At 41.4% G+C, this 20,218-nt stretch overlaps 1 protein-coding gene across 18 annotated transcripts in view; it reads left to right on the forward strand.

Annotated features, from left to right (window-relative positions):
• The window catches only part of KMT2C (lysine methyltransferase 2C), a 258,254-nt gene that overhangs the window by 60,767 nt on the left and 177,269 nt on the right, over positions 1-20,218 (forward strand). For all 18 annotated transcript variants that reach the window (XR_001917926.1, XM_018046667.1, XM_018046672.1 and 15 more), the window contains exon 2: positions 16,367-16,455. Coding sequence is in view for 17 of the 18 variants with exons in the window: in XM_018046667.1 (XP_017902156.1) it covers positions 16,367-16,455 (89 nt within the window). In the remaining variant the exon portion in view is untranslated. The remainder of the gene's footprint in view (positions 1-16,366; positions 16,456-20,218) is intronic.

Genomic DNA, 20,218 nt, shown 5'->3' on the forward strand with positions numbered 1-20,218 from the left:
GCTTGCTCAAACTCATGTCCATTGAATCGGTGATGCCATCCAACCATCTCATCCTCTGTCGTCGCCTTCTCCTGCCTTCAATCTTTCCCAGCATCAGGGTGTTTTCCAGTGAATCAGTTCTTCACATCAGGTGGCCAAAGGATTGGAGCTTCAGCTTCATGCTCAAGATGAATTCTTGACACAGTCCTTTCCCAGTTTTGAACCAATCCATTGTTCCATGTCCAGTTAACTATTGCTTCTTGACTCTCATACAGGTTTCTTAGAAGGCAGGTAAAGTGGTCTGGTATTACCATCTCTTTAAGAATTTTCCAGCTTGTTGTGATCCACACAGTCAACGGATTTAGTGTAGTCAATGAAGCAGAAGTAGAGGTTTTTTTGGAGTTCGCTTGCTTGTGTCTATGATCCAGTGGATGCTGGCAGTTTGATCTCTGGTTCCTTTGCCTTTTCTCTCCTTACTGTTCCCTCTTACCTCTCAGATTTTCCTTCTGGGACAATTTTTCTTCTTCCTGAAACTTTAGAGATTAATTGGTTGGTGTCTTTAGGTGGTATAAATATCTCTCTTGTTTTTCTAAAAAATTGTCCTTTGTTTTAAATTAATTTATTTTTTGTTGAAGGATAATTGCTTTACAGAGTTTTGCTGTTTTCTGTCAAACCTCAACATGAATCTTTGAAAGATAGTTTTACTTCCGTGTAGTGTTTTGTGTATGTGTTTGGTCACAACTTAAAATGTATTTCTTAACATTTCTAAAATATATTTCTCAATCCATCTTGTACATCTGGAAGGTCTCCGTTTACGTACTGTTGAAGCCTAACTTGAAGAATTTTGAGCATAACCTTACTAGCATTTGTAGTGAGCTCAATTGTACAATAGTTTGAACATTCTTTGGCGTTGTCTGTCTTTGGAATTGGAATGAAAACTGACCTTTTCCAGTCCTGTGGCCAGTGCTGACTTTTCGAAATTTTCTGGCATATTGAATGCAGCACTTTAACAGCATCCACTTTTAGGATGTAACTGTAGATCAGACGTTAATATTAGTTTGCTTTAACGCAGTCAGTGTTTGTTTAGAAATAGTGAGATGTTCACTCTTTTTCTCTCCTTACCTTTCCCTCTGTATCTCATATTTTCCTTCTGGGTCAATTTTCCTTCTTATTAAAACTGTAGAGGTTAATTGGTTGCTGTCTTTGGGTGGTATAAGAATCTGTTTTGTTTTTCTAAAAAATTTTCCTCTTTGAAAGTTAGTTTTACTTATTTGTAGTGTTTTGTGTATATGCTTGGTCATAATTTAAAATAACATTTCTTACTCTTAATCATGAGTAAAAACCATGCCAATGCCTCTTAAGCTATGTACACAGGTCACTTTATTGGGTAATACAGAATATTTTTTTAAATGATTCACACTCCTATCAGAGTCTAAAAGTTTCTATTTCTATAGTTTCTTGCCACTTCTTGGTATTATTGGATTTAAAACATTTCCAATATAGTAGATGAGAAGTATCTTTTACTACTGATTTAGATTTCTTTTTTTAATCTGTAAAATTGAATTAAAGCTCAACATTCAAAAAATGGAGATCATGGCATCTGGTCATTTCATTTCTTGGCAGATAGATAGGGAAAAAAGTGGAAACCGTGTCAGATTTCATTTTCCTGGGCTCCAAAATCAATGATGACGGTGACTGCAGCCATGAAATTAAAAGACGGTTGTGCCTTGGAAGGAGAGCTATGACAGACCTAGGTAGCACATTAAAACGCAGAGACATCACTGCTGACAAAGGTTTGTCTACTCAAAGCTGTGGTTTTTCCAGCAGTATGTGCAGATGGGAGAGCTGACCCATAGAGAAGACTGAACACCGAAGAATTGATGCTTTTGAACTGTGGTGTTGGAGAAGATTCTTGAGAGTCCCTTGGCCTTCAAAGAGATCAAGCCTGTCAGTCCTAAAGGAAATCAAGCCTGAATATAGGAAGGACTGATGCTGAAGCTGAAGCACCGATACTTTGGGCACCTGATACGAAGAACTGACTTGTTAGAATAGACCCTGATGCTTGGAAAGATTGAGGGCAAGATGAGAAGGAGAACAGAGGATGAGATGGTTGGATGGCATCACTGACTGAATGGACATGAGTTTGAGCAAACTTATGCACATTTGTATGCACTTTAAAAATTCATGGACTCGTATTCTGTAATGTATCTTTTCCTCATGGAACTGTGTCTCAGAGATCTTAGAGAGCTTTCTATTTTAGTACAAATAAGAAGTCCAGATCATGTTTTATTATTGTATTTTTTGTGATTGTGCTCAGGCGCTCAGTCGTGTCCAGTCCTCTGAGACCCCATAGACTGTAGCCCACCAGGCTTCGATGTCTGTGGGATTTTCCAGGCAAGAATGCTAGCATGGGTTGCCATTTCCTCCTCCAGGAGACCTTCCTGATGCGGGAATTGAACCTCATCTGCTGTTTCTCCTGGATTGGCAGGTGGATTCTTCTCTGCTGAGCCTCCTGGGAAGTCTTTATAGTGATCAGAAAGTGCAAATCATTGAGTGGGTAGAGTGTGCTTTATATAAATATTCCCTTGGTCAGCTTTAAGTTGCTTATGGTGTAGTGGACATGCTCTTTATTTGTGCAGTGAGCTAGGTTCTGCAGGTGGAGCTGACGGATCAGGTGGTGTGCACATCCCATATTTCGGTCGATGTTGGTGAAGGGCCGTCCAGGGTCTGCTGGACCATGTTCGTCTCTGCCAGCTGCTGTGAGCGAGCACTTGTCTCTGCTGCGTTCCCACGGTCACTGGCTGTTGTCAGTATTCTTCATTTTCCACCTCCGTCTTTGATTTCCTTGATCGCTTGGTGAGGTTGAACACGTCATCATATTTTATAGGTCAGTTTGTTTTGTCTATGAATTGCTTGTTTGTATTTGTTGTCTCTTTTCCTGTTGGGTTTATCTGTCAATTTACTTGGTTCTTCCATTAAGTCCATAAGTGAAGTTTTATTGTATCTCTCATTAAAGTGATTCCTAGTAACTTGATTGTTATTACATCTCCTTTCATTATGTTCAAGTTGATTATTGCTGCTGTTTGTTCAGCATGAGGTACAGGAAAGTCACTGATATTTTTAATATGTTACTATGCTGACCAGTGTTACAGAAAACTGTTAGCTTTTCAGTGGATTAACTTGTGTTTTTGAAGTAGATGTATGTTGTCTGTCAGTGATGACAGTTTTGTCTATTCCCTTGTGGTGTTAAAACTTCTTTCTCTTTATTTACCTTAATGACATAACATTCAGCATTAGGTTACACGGCTTTTCTTTTAAAGTTTGACTCTGTGTGAAATTTTATTTTTCTGTTCAGTGGGAAGCAGAACTGTAAGTTGTGTATCTTTAGAATGGTTAGGTGCTTATTTCAGTTCTAGTTATTAAATTCCTGTTTTCCTCCTGAGTTGTAGAACCGTTGTGACTCATTTAGCAAAGCGCGTATTGAGTGCCTGAGAAATGCCCGGTGCTGTTAGGTGTGGGGGGTGCGGTAGTGACTAAAATTCCAGCCATGGTGGTGATTGCATTCTCTCTTAAGAGACAGGTAAGCTAGAGATGGCGGTAGAGCAGTGCCTCTCACGTACTAAATGCTCAGTAAAGGTTAGCTGTGTGGTTCCCAGTTGCAACGGTAACAAAAAGAAGGGTGGTGACTCTAGGCTGTTAGCAGCTGTAATTCCTGAGAAGTTGGCGTGTTTGGAGTACCCATCTCTCCTGCCTTCAGAAAATAGAGTTTTCTCATGAAAGTTTTAATCAGATGGGATGACAGAAAGTGAAGAAGCAGTCACCCTCTCCTCAGCCCCTTTCTTTGAGAAGTGAAAATCCTCTTTGGATTTGTTTTGGTTGGTGAAAACAGATACTAATGTCAGCCTCTTATAAAAGTGGCATAAAGTGAACTTTTGAGAAGTAGGGACGCGTGTGTGTCTTGAAGGTGCACTGACGGTATTTGCTGACATGATGTGTGGGAACGAGAGACAAGGCCCTGAGTCGTGGGGCTAGGTTCCTCAGCCCCGGATGCCATCGCTGACGGAGGTGGGGACCGTTGGAGAAGCAAGTTTCTGAGGGTAGAGTGCGGAGTCACGTGTGTGTTTGACGTGTTAACAGAGAGATGCTGCTGAGTAGGCAGGTACTGAGTTGTGATTGAAAAGACAATGGCAGCCCACTCCAGTACTCTTGCCTGGAAAATCCCATGGACGGAGGAGCCTGGTGGGCTGCAGTCCATGGGGTCGCTAAGAGTCGGACACGACTGAGGGGCTTCACTTTCACTTTTCACTTCCATGCATTGGAGAAGGAAATGGCAACCCACTCCAGTGTTCTTGCCTGGAGAATCCCAGGGACAGGGGAGCCTGGTGGGCTGCCGTCTCTGGGGTCGCACAGGGTCGGACACGACTCAAGCGACTCGGCAGCAGCGGCGGAGAGGCAGGCAGTGGGGGGATGCAGGAGTTACCAGTGTGCACATAGAGAGGCTGCAGCGAGCCTGTGCAGGGCATTCAGTGACGGAGCCCGGGACACTCGACCATCATGGGGTCGGTAAAGAGCAAGAGGCGCCAGCAGAGGAAGTGAGGGGGGCCTGGCGTGGTAGGGGAACCTCAGCAGAGTGTTGTGTCCAAGGAGCTAGGGAGAAAACGGCCCTGGTCTCATGGGTGTCTGATGGGTGGAGAACTGGCATGTCGTAGGTCCTGGCGGTTAGATAACTCAGGGATCTAACCAAGACGTTGAATGTGACAGGAGCCCAGTCAGCTATTTGAGAATGACAGGCGCAGTCCAGGCGAACCCAGCTGTCTGTCCGCCTGTTCTTCGGTGACTCTGATCCGGGCCCTTCAGTGGGATGAGGGGAAGCACGATCCATCTGATGGGGCCAAAGGGCGGACCTGGGTCCAGAGCGCTCAAGGAGCGCCGCTCTCAGGACCGGGCAGGCGCAGGGAAGGGGATGTGGCTTTCCAGGAGGGTTTCTTTTTTTTTCTTTGTTTTTTAAAGACTGTGTTACTACAGTCCATTTGTATGCTGTTCAGACTCCTTTTTCTGGGGAAAGGTTGGTCATTCAGGAGAGGAAGGGAGTCAGGGCAGGGGCAGAGTTCACAAACAGGAAAGAGAACGTGATCCTGAGCACAGGAGGGATGGGTGTCAGTAGGGAGACCAGATGGTGTGTTTAGCGGGAGGGAACGTGGAGTCTACAGGGGAGCTTTCAGGGAAGTTGAGGGTTTGGTCAGAGGAGGATAGGAAACTCTCAGACTAGCTCTGTGTCCCCACTGAAGTAGCAAGCCGATTCTGTCAACCGAAGGGTGGAGAGTGGAGAGTCTTTAATTGTTTGAAGACAGAAAAAGTATGAAATAAATATCTAAGGAAATGGGAGAGTGAACCGATCCGAGCGGTGATTGCTGGGTAGTGAAGGGCTTCCGGAGGGGTGAGGTTGGAAATGCAGACTGAAGGCAGTGACTTGGCTGTGTCTTTTCCCCACAGCTTGAGCTCCTGGGCCAGAGCAGATGCAAGGTTTGTTTTCACCAGTATTGAGGTTTTACCAGGCATTTAATGGAATGAAATAAAGGGAGGAAGTATTGAGGATCAGAGTGTTAGACCTGCTGATCATGGGGTCCAAGCTTGGAAAGGAGGTGATAAAGGCCTGGGATGAGGAGAGGGTCACAGGGAACTGGCATTAGAGGCACTTTACATTTAATCCTCACGGTAGTCCTGTGAGGTAGTTCTTTTATACCATTTTACTGATGAGGAAAGTGAAGCACCAAGTTTAAGCCCCTCACGCGTGGTTGTGCAGCTGGCAGCCTTGTGATCCAGGCAGTCCGGCTCCGCAATCTCTGCTTGTAACCGCTGTATTACTGCCGCCTCTGAGCTGGTTTCCCTCATAGTTCGGCTGGTAAAGAATCTGCCTGCAATGCAGGAGATCCCTGTTCGATTAGGAAGATTCCCTGGAGAAGGGAAAGGCTACCCACTCCAGTATTCTGGCCTGGAAAATTCCATGGACTGTACAGTCCAAGGGTTGCAAAGAGTCGGACACGACTGAGTGCCCTTCACTGAGCTGGGTGGTGAGAGGCCGGTAGGGGAGATGAACCAACAGATGCTGTTTAGTTGAGCACCTATTGGAGTGAGGTCCTCAAGTGTGGAAACTCCTGTGAACACGGGTGTAAATCTGAGATAAAGAGGGAAAGGTAAGGAGAGAAAAAGAGTGAACATCTCACTATTTCTAAACAAACACTGACTGCGTTAAAGCAAACTAATATTAACGTCTGATCTACAGTTACATCCTAAAAGTGGATGCTGTTAAAGTGCTGCATTCAATATGCCAGAAAACTTGGAAAAGTCAGCACTGGCCACAGGACTGGGAAAGATCAGCTTTCATTCCAGTTCCACATTCCTGTCTAACCTCCTGCTTCAGCCTCTTGGTTTTTTGGGTGTGTCAGTCAGTGACCTGTCCAGTGGAGTGGAATCCTGAGATGCTTGAGGAGAGGTGGTCTTGAAGTGTTTTTCCTTTGCCTGTTTTGAGGGCTGAGCAGTGGGGTTTGGTAGCAGATATAGGCACTGGCCCAAGGTAGCAAGCTTCCCTACCCTCAACAGGTTTTTTTTTTTTTTTTTTTTTAATTGGAAGTTTAGGGCAAACCAGTAGTTTCATAGACCTCAGCAGGGGGAGTTTGTGGGTCTTCTTCCCAGTATGTTGACCTCACTACGGTTTAGCTTTGACCAGTTGAGTGACTTTGGGTAACCTATTTAACCTTTCTTAATTTCAATGTGGGGCTTCTTTGGTGGCTTAGTGGTAAAGAATCTGCCTACTGATGCAGGAGACACCGATTGAATCCCTGGGTTAGGAAGATCCCCTGGAGGAGGAAATGGCAACCCACTCCAATATTCTTGCCTGAAGAATCGCACAGACAGGAGCCTGGCGGGCTGCAGTCCATGGGGTCGCACAGAGTCGGACACGACCGACAGGTTCAGTTTGGTTATCTGTAAAACGGGGACAGCAGTGCTGACCTCAGCAGGGCAGTTATGAGGACTCCGCGAGAATAACGTACTTTAAGGGTTTTTTGGTTGGTTTTTGCTTCATGTGTTTTGAAGTTCTGTTGTGAGGTTACATACACATTTGGAATTATTTGTTGTTGGGAATCAGTATTGGATGTGATACCCTTCTTTATCCTTGTCATTTGTTTTGAAATGACATACTGCTTTGTATGATACTAACATATCCATTTCAGCTTAATTTCGGTTAGTGTTGCATGATCTGTCTGTTTCCTTAAGTGGGTCGTCATAATTGATTTCAGCTTCAAGTAGACAGCATGTAGTTGGGGCATGTTTTTTTTAAATTGATTCTCACACAACCTCTGTATTTTGATTGCAGTGTCTAGGCCACATATGAAAGTTAAAGTGAAAGTTAAGTCGCTCAGTCGGGTCCGACTCTTTGCGACCCCGTGGACTGTAAGCCCACCAGGCTCCTCCATTCATGGGATTCTCCAGGCAAGAATACTGGAGTGGGTTGCCATTTCCTTCTCCAGGAGATCTTCCCAACCCAGGGATCAAACCCAGGTCTCCCACACTGCAGGCAGATGCTTTAACCTCTGAGCATTTGTGCTGTTGTTGGAGAAGACTCTTAAGAGTCCCTTGGACTGCAAGGAGATCCAACCAGTCCATTCTAAAGGAGATCAGTCCTGGGTGTTCTTTGGAAGGACTGATGCTAAAGCTGAAACTCCAATACTTTGGCCACCTCATGCAAAGAGTTGACTCATTGGAAAAGACTCTGATGCTGGGAGGGATTGGGGGCAGGAGGAAAAGGGGACAACAGAGGATGAGATGGTTGGATGGCATCATTGACTCGATGGACACGAGTTTGGGTGAACTCCGGGAGTTGGTGATGGACAGGGAGGCCTGGCGTGCTGCAGTTCATGGGGTCACAAAGAGTCGGACACGACTGAGCGACTGAACTGAACTGAATTGAACTGATGGCCATCACTGATTTTTTTTATTTCTACTGAGTCTTTTATTTTGGTTTTGTAATTTTTTCTTTCTAAAATTTCTTCTTGGTTCTTCTTTATGTCTTTTCATTATTTGCTGATACTTTCTGTTTTAAGCTTTAAGTGTTCAGAGTTGCTCATAGGAACATTTTATAGTATCTGCCTGAAAGTGTTCATAATTCCAACCTCTGTCATTTTATCATTAGCCTCTTGCGTTCATTAGCCTCTTGTATTTTTTCGGGTGATTTTATTTTATTGTAGTTCTTTGAGTATCAAGTAATTTTGGATTGTTTCCTGAACGTCTTAGATATTATAAGACTGTGGATTTTAGAAACATCTTACGGAGAAGGTTGGTAATTTTGATTTAACAGGCACTTAGCCCGGGTAGGTACAAGCTGCAGGTTACAACCAGCCTTTTGTGGGCTGCAGTAAGGTCAGTTTAGTTTTCAAAGCCTCTTGCGGGACTGTTTCTGTTTGTACTGTGTGTGCAGTACCAAGTCACCCCGTGGGGCCTGTCAGCTTAGCTCTCAAAGGTGTTCTTACGCTAATTCGGATCAGGCCCACCCATGGGCAGGTTGTGGTCAGTTCAGGCAAGCGCTCTCTTTTTCTGCACCTCAGCACTGAGTTCTGGGTTTCAGACTTCTTTTAGTTCAGGCCAGGGGATACGGGAGAGGTAAAATAGTAGTAAACTTAGTGATACTTTGGTGAATTTTGGTGTCTGTTCCTGGACAAACTGCTGTTACAAGTTTTTAAGGCAACTCAGTGGTGGTTTCATGAATTATTTACATGCTTTATAGTTACGTTCAGTGGGAGAAAAAAGTTTGGCATATATTTCTCCAACTTGTTAGAGGTGGAGCCCCTTGATATCTTTTGTTGGGAGTTTTTAAAGTGAAAAATAGGCTGTAATTTTATTTTCTTTCATTACCCTTGTTTTGACTTGGTATGTATGACAGTTGTATTATCTTCAAAAAATGGGTGGAAGAGTGTTCTTTTTTTATTTTATGGAACAGGCCTATGTTTATAATGGATATTGGTTTTATGTAATGTCTTTGATTTTTGCCGTCAGTGGCATGCCAGCCTCATAGAATGAGTTAGAAAGTGTTCTTTTCTTATTTGTTTTTTACAAAAGATAGTGTAGGATTAATATTATTTCTCAAAAGTTTGATAGAATTCATCAGTAAAGCCATCAGGGATTGGATTTTCTTTTTGTGAAGGTTTTTACTTACAAATTCAATCTTTAAAATATGTGATTGGGTTACTCAGATTCTCTATTCTTAAGTCATATTTGATAATTTGTGTCTTCCAAGGATTTTGATAATTTCATCTGAGTTGCTGTTTTAGTGACATAATTGTGTTTTAATAGAATATCATCGTCCTTTTAATGTGTATAGTCTCTCTAGTGATGACCCTCCCCTTTCAAATTTTTTATTGGTAATTTGTGAGGCTTTTTAAATTTTTCTTGATCATTTTTGTTGGTTGGTCATCTGTTCTTTCAAAGAACTATCTTTTGTTTTCAGTTTGAAAACAAACGATTGTGGTTTTATGTCATCAATTTCTGCTCTTTATTATTTCTTCCCTTCTACTTACTATAGTCTTGATTTTCATTTTTTAATTTCTTTTAAGTGGAGACCTATGTTACTATTATGAGGTTTTTTTGTATAACTTTTTTAAACTTTTTTTATTAATTGAGGTATAATCTATGTACACTATTTCAGAAGTGTCAGGTGTATGACATAATGGTTGTCAGTTGATTTGCAGTTATTAAAGGTTATATTACTCTGTTTATAAATGGAGTAATAAAACCTTTAAAATAGTTTATAAAATAACTATTATAAAATATTGATTATATTTCCTGTGTTGTATTATATATCCTTATAGCTTATTTATTTTATACATAATAGTTTATACCTCTTAATTCCCTACCCCTCTCTTGCCCCTGATATTACTATTTAACATGGTAAATTTCCCATTCACTGCTTACCCGAATGTTACAAATTTTGAAATGCTATGTTTTCATTTTCATTTAGCTCAAGCTATTTTCTCATTTTCTTGATCATTTCTTTCTGGACTAGTGGTTGTTGCTATTTCTCCCATCAGTCTTGATGCCAGCTTGTGCTTTTTCCAGCCTGGCATTTCACGTGATACACTCTACATATTAGTTACATAAGCTGGGTGACAGTATACAGCTTTGACTACTCCTTTCCCGATCTGGAACCCGCCTGATCTTGGGGTCGTGCACCTGAAAGGAGTACGTGGCCTGTTGTCCTTAGGTAGGGTGTTCTTTAACTGTCAGTTCAGTCCTTGTGGTTGGTAGCCTTAAACCTTCCATCTCTTTACTGAGCTTTGTGTCTACCTGTATCAGTTACTGAGCAGAGGGTTGTGCTAACAAGGTATAATTGTGGCTTTAAACATCTCTCCTTTCATGTTTTGGAACTCTACTGTGGAGCGCATGCATTTTTAGGACTGTATCTCCGTGATGAAGATTCTTGCTGTCTTCATTTGGTCTGACAAGTGTTGCCTCATAATTGTTGAGCTGAGACCGTTGACCCTTAAGTAATTACTGATGTGGAGGGATTAAATCTACTTGCGCTTTGTTTTGTGTTTGTCCCTTCTCTCCCATTCTCTGCTTTGTTTCCTTCTATTCATTTCCTGTCTTCTTTGGGTTAATTGAATATATTTTTAGGATTCCGTTTTTATTTCCATTGGACTAATAAACTGACCGTGTGTGTTGTTTACAAAGGATTTAGGATTTACATTGCACAGTGTTAACTCTTCAGAGGGTGCCTCAGTTAATACCACTTCAGATATAATATAAAACCCGTACATCAGCATGCTTTTACCCTCCTATGTTTTGAACTATTTTTTCTATACATTCAAATTTTCTATGTATTTTGAAACCCACAATAAGTTATTATTTTTGCTTTGAACAGTGAGTTAATTTTTAGAGGTTTAAGTATAAAAGTCTTTTATAAATTTACTCACATACCATTTACATCACTCTTTATTCTTTTGCATAGAGGAATTTTGGTCCAGATGTTTATTGAGCATTATTTTCCTTCTGTCTGAAGAATTTCCTTAACGTATAATGAAGGTTTCTTCTAACTTGTTTAGCGTTTGTTTACTTTTTGCTCTATTTTTTCTTTATTTCTCTGTTTGGCTACGTCAGGTCTCAGCTGTAACACGCAGGATCTTGGTTGTGTCGTTGGGCATCTTCTGCTGTGCTGGGCTAGCTTCTCTGGTTGTGGAGCATGGACTTTGTTGCCCCGCTGGCATATGGGATCCTAGTTCCCTGACCAGGGATCAAGCCTGCATACCCTGCATCGCAAAGTGGATTCTTAAGCACTGGTACACCAGGGAGGTCCTACTATTATTTTTGAAGGATGCTCTTTGTTGTATGTTTTATTCAACGGTTTATGGGTGTTTCCCCCCCTTTAATTTTCTTCCAAGCACTTTAAATATCCTTTCAGATGAAAAGGTTGCAGTCATTATTTTTGTTACTCTGTAAACAGTAAGTATGTCTTTTGAGGGGAGTTTGCTTTTACGAATTTCTTTTTCTTGCTGTTCGTCAGCAGATTGACTGTTAAGTGCCTTACTGGAGGGGGGTGTGTGTATTTGTGTGTTAGGAATTTTGTTGTGCTTCTTGTGTCTGTGTTTTGTTTTGTTTATTTCTTTTTATTTATTTATTTGGCTGTGCTAGGTTTTACTTGACTCCCTGGTGGCTCAGATGGTAAAGCAGGTTTTTACTTGGCAGCATGTGGGATGTAGTTCCCTTGACCAGGGATCAAACCTGGGCTCCCTGCATTGGGAGCCCAGAGTCTTAGCCACCAGATCGCCAGAGAAGTCCCTGTGGGTTTTTATTTTTTTCTAATTTGTAAGATTTTGTTGCTATTATTTCTCTAAATATTTTTTCCATTCCCTTTCCTCCTAGTCAAGCTTCACACATACTAGACTGGTTGTTACTGTCCCAGAGGGCACTGTATGTAGCTGTGTTTGTCTATTTTTCACTTTGTCTTTTATTTGGGGAAGGTTTTTGTTTGTTTTGCTATGTTTTGAAGGTCAGTCATGTTTCTTTTGCAGTTTCTAATCAGATGTTAATCTTTCAAAGTGAAGTTTTCATATGATGTCATCTTTTGATGTTAGCCTTTATCATCTTCCGTTTCGCTTCTTTTTTCATGTTTTCCATATTCACTAAGCATGAGGAATAGTGATACTAGCTGGTTTAATATCCATGCTTACGTCTGTCTTCTCTGTTTTCTGTTTCTAATCCTTGATTTTTCTTCTGGTTTTGTCTTTTTTTTTCCTTTTTGGCCACCAGTTGAATTAATTGTGGGTCATTTTGATTCTTTTGTTGCTTTTGTCAGCTCTTTTAAGGCTGGTCTAGAATGGTGTGTGTTCTAGGCTTCATGTAGCCCTCTTTCTAAAGGTGTAGTCCCTAGGTCTTACACTCTGGCCAGAGGGAGTATGACTGATTCCTGGCTCATTGTGAGCTCTGGGACTTGTCTGTATTGCATCTTTTCTCTATTGGTTCTTGCCTTGGAAGCAGTTCCTGTTCAGCCTTTTGAGGTTTTACACCACAACGGTACAGTTTGGTGTTCAGATTAAAACTCAAGGGTAGCAGATTTCTGGAGCTTTTTCTCTGCTCCCTCGTTCTGTGTACTCTGCTCCACAAATTCTGCTCCTTTCGCCCCCTTAACTAACGATTTCTCTGTGCTCATTTGAGCACAGTTGCCAGCCCCGAGTTCCCTCTGTGTGCCGCAGTTCATGAACTAACCCACGCGGAAAGCCTCTGTGAGGGTGGGGCTCACCTTTTTGATTTCCTTTTCTCAGGGATTACGGTTCTCTCCCTGCCTGTCGTCCAGTGTCTCATAATACTGGTTCTTATGCTTCGTCTGTTTATGAGTGTCGCTCAGTCGTGTCCGACTCTTTGTGACCCCATGGACTGTAGCCCACCAGGCTCCTCCGTCCGTGGGATTCTCCAGGCAAGAATGCTGGAGTGGGTTGCCATGCCCTCCTCCAGGGGATCTCCCCAACCCGGGGATTGAACCCGGGGCTCCCGCATCGGCAGGTGGATGCTTTACAGTCTGAGCCCTCAGGTTGTTTTAGGAATTCAAATTAGTTTTTTTTAATTAGTTTTAATTTTTGTAAGATTAACAAGAAACACTGAATTCTGGAAAAATTTCTCAAATAGAGTTAGTTGTATTATTTTACTTCATATTTCTTTGCAGCAAAGTGAAACAAGGAAAAGTAAGATGAAAAGGTTATGAGATATAAAGAACAAAGAGAAGGGAGAAAAACTAAAGAAAGATTAAAATGAATAATCTTTGTGTTATCGTTTGTAATTGGACTATTTAAAACCAAAACCGAGAACATGTGAATGTGCTATGAAAATCTATGCACCTTTTTGCTCTTTTAAGTTTGGAAATTGCCAACTGCTGTGGGTTTGACAATATGACCTTTATGTTTCGCATTCAGAAAAATCAAATTCCTGATGTTGATACATTGATCCATTAACAGAAGTAGTAGAATTCTGATGGATTGATGAATGTAAAAAGCATGTTTTCAGTGGTGACAAAAATCAAGAATGGAAGAAATAAATAGAAGCAGGAAGAAAAGCAAGGCAAAAATTAAAATTTATTTTTTATGAGTAAATACCACCGTTCAGGACCTTCCCTGGTGGCTCAGTGGTGTAAAGAATCTGCCTGCCAATACAGGAGAAGCGAGTTTGATCCCTGGATCAGGAAGATCCCCTGGTGTAGGAAATGGCAACCCACACCAGTATTCTTGTCTGGGAAATCACACGACAGAGGAGCCTAGTGGGCTACAGTCCATGGGGACACAAAGAGTCGGACATGGCTTAGCAGCTAAACAGTAACTACCACCATGATGCAGACGACCAACACATTGAGATACTAACAAGATAAAACAAGTTTGACGTAAAGCCAGTTGGCGAGCATAGTGGCGAGAGAAACTTAGACCAGGGCATTGGCCTGGGAGATTAGGGTTAGCCAGCAAAGCCGTGTGTGTTTCAGTGTTTTCAGCAATGAGCTGACGCAGTTATGAAGAACATGAAGGAAAGATTAAATGTAAATTTTACTTCCATAATCTCTCTTGAATTAATTTCTTATTCTCTTTCCTGTTACAGTAGTCATGTTGGGATTATTTTAAGAGTTTCCTGTCTCCCTGAATCCAGTCATTATATTGGTCTGCAAGTTTCTAAACAAATCCCCACCCCCGCCTTAAAAAAAATACTCTTAGGCCGCCTGTCTCCTCGCAGTCTGCTGAGCAGCACTGCTGAGCTCCGGCAGCGTGTCCTTGCTGTCCTGCAGCTCTTCTCTTAAGAACTTAGCATTTGCTGTTTCTTCTACTGAGCGCTATTTCACCAGACATCTGCCTGCTTTGGTTCCTGTTCTACTTCACATCTGTACTCAAGTGTCTCCTTACTCAGATGAATTTTATTTCATGAAGTTTCTTTGTAAATGTAAAAGAGTCGGACACAACTTAGTGACTGATTTTATACATGTATTTAAACATAGCTAGTCCTTCATTCTTTGCCTTTTTTCCCCTAGTATTTTCTTGTGTTTTATTTGTTTTCAATAATAAAAAATATATCTTCCTACTAGAGAGTAGTTTGGAGAAGGCAGGGATTTTGTTTTGTTTATCCAGTGTTTTAACAGAGCCAGACATAAGGAGGGTTGATCGAGTTGTCTAATGTTGCGTGTTAAATGTATTGTCTAAATACTTGTTTAAAATGCTTTTAATGTTTCATCTATCAGTTTCTGAGAGTGAGATGTTAAAATCGCCCATAATGATTGTGAAACTAGCAATTTCTTTCTGTTGCTCTGTGTTTGTTTTATGTAATTTGAAGTTATGTTAAGTTACACTGCTGAATTATTTTCATCGTTAAGTAACGGCAGCATTAAGTTTTAAGCCATTTATATTTGCTGTGTAAACTCATATTTATTTCTATCCTATTTTCTATTTACCAGGTGTTTTTTTTCTCCTGGTCTGCCTGCTGTTGGACTGATCAAACCTTCGTTCCTCTGCTCCCTTTTTAATCCTTTAATTGTTTTAAGTTAAACTTAACAAGTTGCCTTAATAAATTCTAAAGATAATTATTCTCTCCCTTTTCCCATGAACAGTAAAATCAGCCTTAGCCTCAATCCCCCCTTTCCAAAATTTTTGTCATCTTATTTTGCGTCTTTTCCTTCTTCTTCTTATGAATGATGGTGTTTTGACTGCTTGACTTGGCATGTTATATTCGCAGATTTCTAATGTTAAATTATGCTTGCATTCTGATTATTGGTATTTTATTTAGATTTTTTTCATCCACAATTTTTGGATATGTTAGGGTTTTGGTTCAGGTATCCTTTTTTAATTTTGGTGAGGGTGAGGATGACTTTAGACAGTTCATAGTAGTTTGTTTATCAAATATTTGAACTTTGACTACTTTAACAAAGGATTTATACATATCCTTTATTTTGATGGATTTATTTCCTTTAAAAAGTAAAATTTAAATGGGTTTCCTGTTTAAAACAGCCTTTTGCATTATTTTTTTCATATTATTTTCTCTATTTCTTAATTGTTTTCGATTCTTTCGATATTTTTCAAATAAATAGTTCATTTGTGCCCTTTCTTTTAAAGTAATGAAATAATTAAAGCTCTGAAATTATCTGAATCCTGATTTATCAGTTTCTAGGTTTTTTTTACATGTAGTGTCTTACTTTTTTATGTGTTTAATTTTTTTTGACTCATTTATTTATGAGACATCAAAGATGTCAAAGGCCTTAGTTTTTAAAAACTATTGGTTAAAAAAAAAATCTTACTTTACCATGATTCTTAACATTTATTTGACTTTACTGAAGTGTTTATAAGTTAAAAATCCATCACACTTCTAGTGTGATAAAATCATGTTTAATGGAGGTTTTTTGTCGGGGGGCATGGCTTGCAGGGCTATGCCTCACTTTCTCCTTAAGGAGTAAAATTTTAGAAATAGAGATCACAGATGTCACTCCCCAATTTCATTAGATCCAGAGGTATAACCCAGTGTGTGCACTTTGAAAAGAGCCACCTGGGCAGTTAAAAGCCACTGCTATAGACAGGGAGTCACCTCAAGGTCTGATAAGAGAGGGGAAAGCCTCATCTGAGGAGTGTGTGAAGAAGTGAGTTATGATAACACAGACATAGTAATGTGGGCCTGCCCCCGTGTTTGGGTGTAAGGAGCAGCTGAATCTGTGGGGAAAGCAGCTGTGCAGTGTGGCATGTACTGTCTGACATGGTAAAATGAAGGGAGGATTGCCTAAGTCATTTTATTCTATGTACCTTTCACTTGTGCTTTATTTTGAGTAGAATTCTAAGTCTTCAAATGTACCGTTTAATTATATGTGTTTATTCTTTGTCTGCAGGCCTCGGAGTAGAGGAAAAGCTGCAGCGGAAGATGAGGACAGCATGGATGGACTGGAGACAGCAGAAACAGAAAATATTGTGGAAACAGGTGTCAAAGCTTAATTAGAAAATTAAGAAATTTACACAGTACTTTGCACAAGTAGCGTTTGTCTGTTCACTGTGTTCTAAAGTGCCCACGTGCTGAAGTAGTTTGACAAGTAATGACAAAGTGAAAATACGGTTTTCTTTCTTTTTCCCCCCAAAGCTCTGATTTAGTAGAAATCATTTAAACTCTGTATAGAAATATTTTATTAAAGCAGAATTAAAACTGGAATAAACGTAATTCTAGGCCATTTGCGTGCTAACTAACTCCTGGTAAATTTCTGGCTTATGAACCATCTGGTGTTTGTTTATTGTGTTAGTATGTAGGTGAGGAAAAAAGTCCATTTCATTAGCTAATAATACTGTGAACTGCTGGGTTAAACCAGACCAAATACTTTCTTGTCTCCTGGACTTTCTGGTGCCTTGAGGAAGCTAATGTGTTTTTGCATGTGCAAGAGGAAGCTAGAGTAAGTTGCCAAGGTAGTTTCCAAAATTGACCCCGAGTTAGTGATTTAATAAGCTGTCAAAGGAAGCGGGTTTTATACCATGTTCAGAGGCCTGTCTAGGCGAGGTGGCCTCTCGGTGTTTTCACAGTTGTTGGATAGAGTGTAGACATAGTTGACAGGCTTCTTCTCTAAAGTTGAATGGCATCTCCTTGCTGCTTTAAGGAGAAAATTAAAGAAAATACAGAGAAAATTAGAAATTGCTACATCTTTTAAAATATTATTTTCCATGAAATACTTTTGGTTATCCCATGTGTTCCTGTTATATGCCTGTAATTCTTGAAAAGGCTTCAGAAGTCCAGCAGTTCTCATTGCTTTTCCCTTAGGGTCTAGTTAAGTAGACAGATTAGGGAGAAGCTGGAAGTTCAGAATGCTTCTCCTTACATTTTACCCCTTTGGTGCACATTCATTACCACGTTACTATTTTATACTTGGATTTATTTCAGTTCCCCACAAGTTGTTTTTCATAGTTTTTCCCCTTAATTTTAATTTTTTTCTGTACTTTGTTCTGTTAATATCGTGTCAAAAGTGATTTGTACTTTTGAGCAACATTTATGATTAAGTAGACGTCCCTCTAAGCCAGTGCGCTGACTGCCCGCAGTCCCGGCTCGCAGTGGCGCCGTCTCCCCGTCTGTGTCATCCTCGAAAGACTCAGCGCCTCCCTGTCCAAGTTTTCCTCTCCTTGTCCCATTGTCCCTTCTCATAATCTATTCAATACCCAGATCTAGTGGTGCCTTCCTTTCCTCAGCAGTCCTCTCTCCAGCCCACGTGAGCCACTCATTCCTCTATTTATTGGGCTTCGCTGGGTCTTCGTGGCAGCCCTTGGAGGCTTCTCTTTGCCCTGTGGAGCCTGGGCTCCAGAGAGTGCAGGCTCAGTAGTTGGGGCATGTAGGCTTAGGTGCCCAGTGGCATGTCGGATCTTAGTACCCTGACCAGGGATTGAGCCTGGGTCCCCTGCCTTGTAAGGCAGATTCTCAACCACTGGGCCACCTGGGAAGTCCCAGCCTCTCTTTCTTATGGCCGTACTGTAGCCTTTAATATTGTATCACTTACTAGGACAATTGCTGTTTCACTTCGAAAATCTCAGTTTCAAGTCTAACTTCTTTCACCAGCGCAATATCCACATCACTATAACCCTTCAGCCATAGTGACTTGTCCAACTTAATGATCTTACCGATGGGGTTTGTCAGCCTCTTTTTCTCATTCGGATGCTGTCATCTGTTATGGTAGTCGCTCTCTCATGCACCTTAAACTTCCTTGCCATCCTCTCACTGTTTTGGTTTCATAACGAAACTCACACTCTGCATTGCAGCAGCCAGAGTGACTGGAGAAAACCTCAGCCTCCAGTGGGTCATGGTTGACTTCCCACTCATACCACTTACACCTAGAGTTCTCTCACCCGTTATCAGCGATCATCCCTTCACTACCTTCTCTTCTTTCAGGCTTTTGACTCGTCATTTTCCATTTTTCAGTTGATGATCTTACTTATTTCAATTAAATAAAAAAAGCAATCAGGAAAGAAACTCCACAGTTATCCACCATCAGATCTTCTTTCCTGCTCTCATCTCTACCCCTCTGTTTTACCAGCCCTCCTGTTGAAATGGGATAAAGGGTCTCTGGGGTTTCTACAGCCAGCTCCTCTGCTGGTGTCCCTGGTTCTGTCCCCCTTCCCCCTTCAGTTTTCCTTGGTTCCAGCATCTTGAGCCCCCTCGCTCAGAGAATTATTTCCGTTAGTGTTAAGCATTTGCTACACTGTCACTTTTTTTTAACTTTTTGTTTTACATTAGAGTAAGGCGATTAAAAATGTCAGGTTAGTTTCAGGTGTACAGGAGAGTGATTCAGTTATACCCATAGATGTATCTATTCTTTTTCAAATTCTTTTCCTATTTAGGTTGTTAGAGAACACTGAGCAGCTGTCTGTGCTGTACAGTAAGCAGGTCCGTGTTGGTTATCCGTTTTAAATATAGCAGTGTGCAGTATCACCCTTCTTAAACAGACGTACCTTCTCTCGATGGGATCTCGCTTTCAGTTACTGTGCTGCTTCTGTGCTCATCTTCACAGCAAAAGCTCTTGAAAGAATTGTCTGTACTTACGGTTCAGTTCAGTTGCTTAGTTGTGTCCGACTGTTTGTGACCCCATGGACTGCAGCACACCAGGCCTCCCTGTCCATCACCAACTCCCAGAGTTTACTTAAACTCATGTCCATTGATTTGGTGTTGCCATCCAACCATCTCATCCTCCGTCGTCCCCTTCTCCTCCTGCCTTCAATCTTTCTCAGTATCAGGGTCTTTTCCAGTGAATCAGCTCTTCTCATCAGGTGGCCAGAGTATTGGAGTTTCAGCTTCAGCATCAGTCCTTCCAGTGAATATTCAGGATTGTATGGTAGCTGCTTATTTTTGACCATTTTCTCATGAACCTGCTACAGGCAATCTTTCTTCCGCTTGCTCTAGTAAAACTGTTTTGATCTCATGTTGCCAGAACCACCATTGAGTCTTTGCTTACCTTAAATATTCAGTCTCACTTCATGCCGCTAACGTTTCCAGGAGTGAAAGTCTCTCTTTTTTTCATTTGACTTTCAGGATGCGGCATTCTCTTGTTCTTTCCTACCTCACTGGTCTCTTCCTTTCTTTTTTGCTCAACTTTTCACAGGTTAGGTGGTCTCATGCAGCTTAGTTGCTGTAACTGCTGTCTGCGTGCTGGTGGCTCTAAACGTTCCATTGCCAGCTCTTTCCTTACTTTGAACGCAGCCAGTGTCTTCACCTTACTTCTTAACATCTCCTCTTAGATGTCTCCAGTGGATCCCTAGCTTAACATGTCTTCTGTGGAACCACTGGTTGTTCCCAAACCTTCTCCTCCTCCAGGGTTCCTGCCTCAGCAAATGACATCATGTACCATTCAGGCTAAAAACACGGAGGCTGTTGGAAGATGCTTCGGGCCTTGCCTTAGTACCCCGTCCTGATTTCAGACAGCTCTCATCTCCTCACCGTGGTCACTCCAGAGCTCAGATCGCCACTGTTCGTGTGAATTGCTGCCAGGCTGCCAGCTGGTCTCACTGCCACCCATTCTGGTTTTGTTCTCCATGTTGTGGCAGAGTGAGCATCTAATACCCCCAGTGAGGACTTCCCTGGTGGTCCAGTGGCTAAGACTCCGAGCTTCCAATGCGGGGCCCCGAGTTCAGTCCCTAGTCAGGGACCTAGATCCCACATACCACAACTAAGATCAGCCAAACAAATAAATAAATGTGACTGTGGATTCAAATAAATTAAT

The sequence above is a fragment of the Capra hircus genome, chromosome 4 (assembly GCF_001704415.2).
Source record: "Capra hircus breed San Clemente chromosome 4, ASM170441v1, whole genome shotgun sequence".
NCBI lineage: Eukaryota > Metazoa > Chordata > Mammalia > Artiodactyla > Bovidae > Capra > Capra hircus.